General features: G+C 38.5%; 1 protein-coding gene across 3 annotated transcripts in view; it reads right to left on the reverse strand.

Annotated features, from left to right (window-relative positions):
* The window catches only part of LOC112557562, a 19,338-nt gene extending 14,385 nt beyond the window's left edge, over positions 1-4,953 (reverse strand). For 2 of the 3 annotated variants that reach the window (XR_003097969.1, XM_025227504.1), the window contains exons 1-3: positions 4,870-4,953; positions 4,273-4,465; positions 2,086-2,247 (exon numbers count right to left, since the gene is read on the reverse strand). Coding sequence is in view for 2 of the 3 variants with exons in the window: in XM_025227504.1 (XP_025083289.1) it covers positions 2,086-2,247; positions 4,273-4,342 (232 nt within the window). In the remaining variant the exon portion in view is untranslated. The remainder of the gene's footprint in view (positions 1-2,085; positions 2,248-4,272; positions 4,466-4,869) is intronic. The other variant, XM_025227505.1, reaches the window with a different exon arrangement.
* Positions 4,954-11,083: the final 6,130 nt, after the last annotated feature.

Below are 11,083 nucleotides of genomic sequence, written 5' to 3' on the forward strand. Positions count from 1 at the left end.
CCCGAATTAGTGCAGGAGCATGCACAGAGTGGAGACCATGTTTCAGCAGACAGTGCGTTCACCTTGCCGTCCGTCCTATGTCGCCGAGCTGCCATCCGCACAGAGAGCGACGACTCCTCTCCAGCGAAGAGAATCTAGAGATATACACGTCATGTCTACGATGACTGCAATGCCACCTACAGCCGCCGAATGCAAGTACTGGTCACATAGCCATTCGCTTTCCAACGGCAACAGCAGGCAGTCCTAGACAGTCCTTTGTTACTGGCTCTCCCCCACGCGCTTGAGAGCTGTGTCCCACATATAACACTTCTGTGCTTTTGCCTCGCTTTTATATCCTCATACCACTGGCATGTAAATGCCTAACTTTGCTGCATAAGGAACATCAGGCTTATCACCAAGCCACTCTTGACCCTGCATCTGGACGCTTGCTGATATTTAGCAACAATGTCTCATATTTTAAGATATCTAATAATTAATATAAGAAGGTTTAGTATGTTAAAATGAAGGCATGTGGATCTGATAGTCGTTCTATAGAGTGCATTTTCGTAAAGCCGCTTTTACCAGACATACATGAACTTTTAATTGTCAGCTTATCTTTTACGAGTATGGAAATTCTCATATTATTAATAATTGGAATGATATGTCCTTGAAGAAGGGTAGAGATTTATAATGTGCATGTTGTTATCTCAACAAGGGTAACTGTACTTTTTGGTGTATTTTGTACATCATCTCAATTGTATTTACAATTCACTGTTTTTTGTAAATCTAAAGGTCTAACTAAGTTTGGTTTTAGTTTAATTATTCCTTGGCACTCTGCAAGCAAGAGCACAAAAGTGCCGCACCACCACGTCACCTTAAGTATTGAAATTGAAATATTTAAAAGTATTAATTTAAGAAAAATCTATGCATTGATTTGTCGGTGTTTAATTAATTCATATTCTTTTTTCTCTTTTTGAGTATCATTTATTCATTTTATCAAGATGGTCACCTTTATTTTGTACTTGCTATTGTATAATGTAAATGTGTCCTGGGTTTATTCCCAACGACATGAAATATGTTTAATTAAAACAAATGAAAAAATCTTCTCTGTAACATCCTTTTTGCCATGTTTGAAGTGCTGCAGAAAGTATGTGTGAAATGTGAAACATTTAAAATTAGTTTAAAAAACATTTTATAAACGTTTTAAAACGTGTCATGCGAAACATTTAAATTAGTTTAAAAAACATTTTAAAACGTTTTTAAAAACGTTTACATACGAAATATTTATTAAATGTTTTTAAAATGTTTTACAGAAAAAATGTTTATAAAACGTTTTAAAAACATTTGAAAAACGTTATAAAAATGTTTGCAGAAAAACGTTTTAAAAACATTACTTGATGGGCATGATAAAGTTTTAAAACATTTTCTGCAAACATTTTTCAAACGTTTTATGTAAACATTTTAAAACGTTTTTAAAACGTTTTTAAAACGTTTGCATGCTATCTGGGTAACGCTTAGAACGTCGTCAGGATGTTCAGATAATCCCTTATGTAGCACAAGAATGTATAGAAGGTAAATAAAAAAATTAATAAAGAAACAAGATTTAAATATTTTGTGAAAAAAAAATTGAACGAAAATTTTCATACTTTTTTCTAGATAAATGATAGTATCTCTATTTTATTGTTTGTTTATGGGTGCATAGTCAATCTCTGGCTTTTTTAAGTCACCTTCATATCATCTGAACTTGGAATAATAACATACTTCATTAATCTCCTACATGTGGTTAGCTACATTCAGTTGATGTCTGTGTGTATATCTATATATACAAATATGCTTAATAAAAGTCTTATTTCACTTTGTAGTGCTTGGCTTTAAACAGAAGCTACAATACACAAAAATAATAACATAAGAATGCCAGGATGTACACCTATATACTGTATTGTATATATACATCGATCGAAATAAAGATGTGTGTGTGTGTGTGTGTGTGTGAGTTCAATAATTTTACTGTCCTTTGTGCTATTTTGACTTGAAACAGAAGCCACAGTACAATACAAAAAAAAAAAAATAATGATAATAATGACAAAAGAAAGTCAGGCTTTAAACCTTCATATCGATAGACGGCTTTGATGACACAGCTGTAAGTGGTGAAGTCGCAGGTGATGTTCGAACTATGCGTGTGACTTAGAGGATCGTTCACGCATGCGTAGTCCGTCGTGCCGTCACCGGCGTTGTTGTAGCTGCAAGCGACACATTTGTTTTGTGCCTCTGTAAACAACAACGATGTACACACCAGGGTTAGTAACAGTGACATACAGTCCAGTTCACTGTTCAAGTGAGTAACAATTAACTATACACACAGTACAGTTCAGGGTGAGTTGTATAGACGCGATGACTGCGGTGGCTGCTACGTCACAGACCTAACAGCGAAGATCTCTGACGTCACAATCTCGTGAACTTTCTTCGCTATTCTCGCAGTTGCAAACACGCTAAGGGAGGGTGGGTGATCTCCCCGCCTGTTAAACGAGAGGCTTCCTACAATAAATATTTTAGCAAACAGACCGATAAACAGACAACAAACAGATTGACAAACAGGTAGACAGAGGTAGAAGCATCCCTGAGCACACTGGATAAGAACAGCAAAACAGCGATAATTATGGTCTCCTAGGTTCAGGTCTCACGTTGGACACACTGTACTTTCTCTGCGTGTGGTATTTGTTGATAGTGCCTGCTACTGTACACCGTGACTGACTTGATATTACACTAACCGCTCAACCCTTCAGCTATCAACTCTCCAATGTCGAATCGACAATCAACATGAGTGAACGCCGGTAGGGTTTGTTTTCCACGGCTCATAAAACATACAACTGTAATAAGGAAGCAACATGAGCTTTTTAAGAACATGTAAGAGAGGAATCCACTTTGCCGCTAGTGCAGAATCTGAGTGAAGCACCCAGCAACCGGTTCCTCAAGCGGATGGTCGAGTTTTCAACTGAGGAACAGCTAGGTTACTGGTCCGAGACCTGTTCAGAGTTTGTGATGATTGACTGGCTTCCAGTGCCAACCACGCAGCTGTCCAGCAGACATGGGGACCTGCTGTACCACCTTAGATAAAGGTGGCTGATGGAAAGGGTTATATAGGCTCACGGAGAGGTCAAGACACGATCAACTATTTATGTTAAGTGCCATTTAGGTCCCCAGACTACACCTGCCCTTTATCATTTTAACACAAAACAACGCTGATATATATATATCTAGCACATACTACAACATCCGGCTTAGAAGTCCATTCTTGTAACTAAACGTGATACCTACTCAATATATTTTCTTCCTTTATAAGAGTCTAGTGTTTCGTGTTAACCATCCCACCGCACATCCTAGGAGATAATTCTTCATGAAAGTTCTTTCACTATCCCTTTTTCTCTGTCTCACTCATTTTCTCTCTCTCTCCCACAAACACACACAGATGAGGCACATTGTAGGGTGTGGGGATAGGCTTCGCTACTTTCAGATGTTACGAAAACTGTCAGATCGTTAAATTAACCCTTCCATCTGTTCAAATGAAGCCGTTGAAGCCTAATTGAAGCCAAAGGCTAATTGAAGATAGAGTGATTATATTTATATATTTTACACAATTGTAAATAAATACGAACATAGTCCAAAGAATACAAGGATTCTGCATTGTCAATGCTAACACTGCCTACACTTGAGACGATACTCTTAATTTTAGTCACTGATGCTCCAGGAATCTACAGAACACATTATCTAAACAGACATTTTTACTACAGACATTGAAAACAAATCGGCGCTGCCTCTTGGGACGAAAGACCACACCCTCTTCTTTCTGTTTTGTAACTCTAGGGATATATATTGTGCAGAGATAAAGAATCGGAACACGATGTCCCAGGAGTAACAAGACTGTAATGTGAAAGATGTATATAATATTATATTATATATCTGTCGAATCACTCATAAAAAGAAACCTCCTATTAGTAAAGTTGATCATTAGAGCTGTTCATTGTTAATTAGATAACTGGAGTTGATCGCGTGATTGCGTGAATGTTGGGCGAGCATCTGAGTGTCAGTGACAAACACATCTACACACAAATTTTCATGTAAATAAATACAGACAATGTAGAAAGGACTGAAGTAAGACACACAAAGAAAAAAACAAGTCTCCTTTCACATGACCGACGGTTTGAAAACCTAAAGGAATGTGACTTGGCGGAGTGTCACAACGACAACATCAACAGGTACACCACTCTCCCCGTCACGCTTTCTGCTCTCACTCACCTGCTGACGGTAGAAAGCACAGGACCGTGAAGCAGACGAACACACAACACACCCCACAGGTCGGCGACATGCTGGCTACAGGGGGAGATGTGAACAGCCTGACGATCTTCGATGAAGTGAGCGGTCACACCTTGATCATGTCGTCTTCAGGCCTCGTGTGTTCTATTGTTAGCCAACAATAACCTTTGCACTCCTGCATATATAATTACCGGGGCTTATTCAACGGGACGTATATATTCTTGCGACCTTCACCTCGACACTAACCTCGAAATGAAAAGCTGTGTATGTGTGTTGTGGTGGTTGGGTTCTGAAATTTGTGACACCAAAAAACAAACAAACAAACAAATAAACTGCCGCGCTTTTTGAAAGATTATACTACAATAATATTATATTTACACTATATGTACACTAATAGCCATAGCTAATGTGCCTGTAGTGAGTTAATGGGATAAAGCTATATATTTCAAACGTCAGCTATAATTAAGTACCAAGGGCTTGTCTTTTAACAAAAGGCTTTTCTAGAAAAAAAAAATGATGTCGACTCCATACCAGGTAATGACCGGGTACAGGGTAAGCCCTGTGTAGGGGGATGCTTACCTGAGAGCGTGACATGGAGCACGAGGCATGGCGGTATAGCGAGTGCGTATGGTGATTACACACCGTCCTCCTGTGCACCCTTCTTTTATTACCTACACCTGACAGTTGACCCCTCGCCTCCAGCCACCAACCAGATGAACTCAAGTTGCAGGTGTTTACGGATTTACGATCGTCTGTACCTTCCTTTGTATTCGATGTTTTTGGCATGACTCACTGCAGAAAGATTAAAAAAAAAAAACCAAACATGTACACAGAGGCATACACATGCGTCACAACACGTGCGCGCATGCACCTACACACTCACACATATCATTAAGGAAGTCATCGTGATTTATGTCATGTGCTAAATTTTCTTGACTCTTCCGGATTAATTTTTGCTCTTTGCTCAAGCCCCAGTCCTGCCCCGAAGAGAAGTACGTGAGTACTCCGGTAAATCACACATCACCCTGAAAATGAGTTGACAGGTGGATCCTTGAATGAGATAACAGTTTTGTAGTGTACGTACCTCAAATCAGTTAGTCAGCTTACCTGCTTCTCGTTAATTTACGACGTATGCTTAAGATAAGGCAACTCTTAAACCTGTTCCTGTTTTTTAATTATCTCTAGACATTTAAGTTCCAAGAGTTACAAGAAGTGGATTGTAGGGTGTGACAACATTTACTTGTTTTGCGATAAGGTGGAGGCTAGTGTCTACCTGTTGCTCTATTACCTTCCTGATACACTGAGTGCAAAAGTCCAAAAGTCAAGACTCTTGTCCTTATGCGAAGAAATATGACAGGAATGTCGTTCAACGTCGAAGCTATTACTATCCCTCTCTCTCTCAGGAGGGAATGATTACAGATGACACGACTAACACCGAGCAGTGTGTTGAATAGACTAATCAGTAATCATTCTGAGGGTTACTCTTTCATTAGCGGCTGGATTTCACTGAATTACATGCCGATAATTATAACTGTCACCACCCGTACAGGGCGCATTATGTTTTTGTGGTAGCTATGATAATATTTCTTTCAGCAGAAGTTGTTTTTTCAAATGCCTGTGAGCTCTCACCTTTCCTCTTGATCGATCTCTGTCCTTACTTTGTGATGCTTTTATGGTCCTTAGGAAAAGACACTCAAACATACTCTAAGTTTTTACAAGTTTTATTCATTTGTTCTCGACTGTGAATTTTTTGCAGATTTTTATTTTCTTTTATTGTTTGGATTCGTTGCCCTTTCTGTGATGCTAGAATTTAGGGAATTTGGGCTTTTTCTTCATTTTCAGGAATTTATTGTAGTGCGAAAGTAAGTAACAGTGGATGGTCGTCCATTGATTACAACGTCTTCGTGCCTCAGGTACGTTGTACAACTTCTAGTGTCAGCAAAGTACAACCTGTACACTTCTGTACAGAGTACTAACCGCTAGTGACCCTAGTGTGTGTGAGGTGGTGGTTGCGCTCCAAAATTATTGAGACTAAAAATGAACTAAGCAAATAAATAGTCACATCTTCTAAAAAAAAAAATCATATGTGTCATGTTTTGCCTACAGTGAGCTAATGACATAAGAACTCGCCAGAGTTATTTCAATTGTCAGCTAAGTGTCACGGTGCTTGTTTTTCGACAAAAGACTTTTGTAAAATAAAAAAAAACACAAAAAAAAATCGGTGATGCCGACACATTACCAGGTAATGCTAAGGTACGCAACAAGTGTTGTCGAGGTGTATGCTCAGATTTACCTGAGAGCGTGACGTAGAGCGCGAGGCATGTCGGTATAGCGAGTGTGCACGCTGATTAATCTCGTCGTTCTTACGTTTTAATTACCCGCACCCTGACAGTCGACTCGTCTCACTCCTCGCCCCAAGCCGCCAACCACCTGACTTCAGGATGAGGTTGTTTACGGATCTTCGCCCTTTGTATCCTTCATTCACTGTTCTTGTCGTGACTCACTGCGGGAGGGTGTTTATAACAGAGGCGCTACAACATGCATAACAAACACATGCATACACATACGGAGACACGAACATGTATACATACAGAATAGACAACACACTCACACAGATCATGTCAATAAGAAAGTTTTTACGATTTACTTTTTTGCTTAACGGCTTCCTAGAATCTTTCTTTAGTCCTGATTGGGAACAACAGTCCGTCATTCATTCATGAGTGTATAAAATTATTTTATATAATAATAATAATAATATTTATCTACTTTTACAAATACTATACTTAGCAGTAATTTATATACTAATATTCAAACTAATGATGCTATTATGTCGTGCGATGCGATTTAATCTTTGCACTCACGTATACACCAACCTCCACAAACAAATCCACAAGTACCCGCCCGTGTGTCACACCCAGTCACGTGCACGTACACGTGTGCATTATGTTTTGTGTAGTAGCTATGATAATATTTCTTTCAGCAAAAATTGCTTCTCTTAGATGCCCGTGAGCTTTTCACCTTTCCTTTAGGTCGATTCTCTCCAGGAAAAGACATCTTACTAAAAGATACTCGAACTTGTTACAAACAAGTTTTATCCATTTTGTCTCCATGCTAAGATGTTCAAATAAATTATTTTGAAAACTTTTTGTTTATTTATTTGTCCTTTGCGTTTATTCTTATTTCGTTTACGATACGCATTGGGGAGATAAAATTTCGACCAAATCGGATTGACAGAGTTATCCAAGGACTGGATGTTTGCTGTCAGAAGAACAAGGTGGACTGGTCTGGTTGTAATTGTCTGCCAACTACAATAACCTGAAGAAATGACTTGCTTAAAAACTGTTCCTTATTGAGATACATTTTATTCCTTTCCCTGTCTAATTTGTGTGAACATGAAATAGTGTAGTACTGTGAACAAAATGTATAATTTTGCTAACTGTAAGCTGCTACGAAAACCAGTTTTTAATCAAATAAGGGACGAGACTCTGGAATAAAAGTTTTGGGTGATAGTTGCGGTAGAACCATGTAAGTGTAAGAATTTGCGGACAGACATTTCCTTGCATATAAAGATTTTAATGTAAATACCTGACTGAAATAACGGAAACTTGTATCTACGACATAACTTCTTTGGTTCAGACACGACAATGTTTCATAAATATCCGTGTGCCTGACTGCCATGTCGATGTTGTCATCGTTCCGGAAGAAGAAGCACAAGATTGCGGCTCTACATCAGTGGAATATTGAATGTCTGCAGGAACCATTGAGAGTTATGATCCCGAAGTAGAAAAATCACTTCCACTTGGTGACAGAAGGAACGACAATGATAGAAATTAAATAGAAAAATGTTAAAGTTGCGAACTTCCATTCTCACTCACTCCAGTGTTTCATTTCTTCCCATAGACGTTGTTCCTTCTATTCTTTCTTTCTTTTTTTATTAATAGTGACAAAGGTACTAATCTGATTATGGATCTTTATTCTGTTAGACTAATGAAATGAATTAATTTCAACGTGAAAGAGAATCTTCAACCAAGCCATGGAGTTTGATCATGTAAAACTGATAGCAACGGACTTTAATGTCGAATTCCTTAACCTGAAAGAGGTAATAAAATTCTTAGTAATGGGAGAGGACGAAGAGTGAAAAAGCAGAAGTAACTTCAAACAATTGCAGTAGTTCAGATTTAAAACCAATTTGCTACTGTTAAATTCCACCAAGGAGAACAGAAAATTAAGGGGTTGAGGATCTAAGAACAAACAACTGAATATCAGCACTTGGACCTCCCATATGATCATGATACCCTCGCTTATTTTTAAATATCAACAGTCAAAACTATTTCTAAAATGTTTCTTTTGATTATAAAATGTTAGGGCGAAGCATGTGCCTACAAGAGTAGATAGACATAATGCGTGATAATTTCATGTTTATGAGCTGAACAGCAGAAGAACGCTAAAGTAAATCAATTAAGATAACAGATATATGTTTGTAGTTACTGGGGTGGAGCTTGCAGCACTGTCAGAAATATGATTTTGGCCTTTCATGTAAAAGTGTAATAAAATGGGTAGGAGCAAGTTATCGACATTTCACGGTATGCACGCTCGCCGATACTGTAGCAAATATTCACGCGAGTGTACTCACACACGAACACCTACGTCAAAGATCTGAGAGGTCTGAGCAATCGTTTGTCAACGCTCTACCTATAATATCAGCACGCAAAAGATTCCAACATACATTCAATTGACGGCACAAACACGTACACAGACACACAAACGCACACGCGCGCATTCTCATTCTCTCTCTGACACACACACACACACACTTTATCTAACACTTTATTAAAATTTGCCTGATATACTATCTTCACATAAAATTTAAAATATGTGTTTGAAATATATGCATTTTGTTTCGTATTTAAACTTAAGTTTGTAAAAAAAATTCAAAATAAGCCGAATTTAAAACTCTGGTAGGAATTCTTCACTTGAAGATGGTAAACTAGGCGTTGCTGGTATTTTAGAATTATATTATGATAAGAAACAACTTTGCAAGTCTATGTGATACTATATCAGGTCTTCTGGGCAAAGGTTGGCATCTCAAAACTCTGGAAGAAAAGATATATCCATAAAAATAATACTCACGTTATTCACTGAGCTGTTCTTCTGCTTGCCGCGGCGAACCCCGCCTTCATCGAAACTTCGGGAAGTTGTCATGTCGAACGATGTGACCGAACCACACCCACTTCTGCCTCTTGAATGTAGTGAGCAGAGGCTCCTGTGAATCCAACAAGAGAGAACTGGATAGTTGAGAAAGATTTTTTTTTATCATTTGGAAAGTCGACCATTGGGGATGAACACAAATTAAGATGCTCCTTGTCCAACGTGACATTTTGCGTTTTTGTTTTACTTTGAGTCTTCAATCACTTTAAAACATGTTTTTCTCTTCGGAAAGGAAAGCTGAAATCAAGTGTAAGATCAGACTGCTCGCCACTTAAACTTCTGTGGATGGCTGAAAACTCTGCTAAAAGGTCACAACATCGTACTACAGCTGCTTTGACAACTACTGATGTGTCTTCGTGATGTTAGAGACCTCTGACAATAAACTACTGTCCACATGTCTCTCCAATGCTACCTCATAGTAACACCGAGGCCAGATTTGACTAATTAGAACGTAGACACCGCTCGAGGAGAAGTATGGTAGATAACCAAACCATGAGACCAGAGCATTGCTCGTCTGATGGGTCGCACCGAAGGACGTCCACACAAGACATACCGAAGACAGTCAGTCGGGTGAGAAGGCAAGAGGAGCTCAGACGGGTATGCTGGGACAGGGCATGAAGATAACAGTGTGGACATCTTGTAATCAATGCTTAAATTGCCAGACTGTGTAGTTCGCGGACGAGACCATAGAATAGTTTACTTTTCGTATGTTTGTTGTCAGAATAGACTTACTTGTGTATTTTTGTGTGGAAATACACACCAACGAGACCATCTAAAATTGTTTTCATGAGTACTCTTAAAGAAAAGTAAGTATCATTCAATGCAATTCTGATTGTATAATATTACTCAATTTTGAACACACACACACACAACAAACCCTGTGAAAATTATATTCGGAGTTCATATCAACGTTAATAGGTAAGCAATTATTAAAATTACTTCTGTGAATACTATTTTTAAAATATTTTCTTCTAAAAATAATCTTTTTTACAAAAAATATTTTGTAACACACACACACACACACACACACACACACACACACACACACACACACACACACACACACACACACACACACACAGCCTAAATGTTTTCCCAGCATAGACTAAAATATTTTTAAGATCATGTTCTAATCACACCTTATATCTAGTTAAATTACTACCCACATAAGCAAGCCGATGCACTAATCCATGGAGGGGTCAACACGAATTTTCTTTACGTTTTGTGTATTATTAACATTTATTCAAAGCTTCTTATCGTCTCGTCGTATTTCCTGCATTGATAATGTTCTATGAGTCATGTGAGATGGACAAAAAAATAAACGTCCGCTAAGTTTTCAAAAGCTGGGTGTGACTAGTCTTGTTCCCCGTACAGTTACACACCCTCACAGATCCCGCCTCCAACACTGAACTACAATACGAAACCAGGAAAAAAGCAAAATAAAATCGATGACAGGATGATCTTCATTTGGTGTCTGTGTTCCCGTGTTCAAATGTATGACATCATCCATGTATGGTTTTTGTTGGCAGAGGGAGGAGCTTACGAAGGCGTGCCTGCAGTGGTCCTTCCAGCACTGACTATATAG

The sequence above is a fragment of the Pomacea canaliculata genome, linkage group LG2 (genome assembly GCF_003073045.1).
Source record: "Pomacea canaliculata isolate SZHN2017 linkage group LG2, ASM307304v1, whole genome shotgun sequence".
NCBI classification, from domain to species: domain Eukaryota; kingdom Metazoa; phylum Mollusca; class Gastropoda; order Architaenioglossa; family Ampullariidae; genus Pomacea; species Pomacea canaliculata.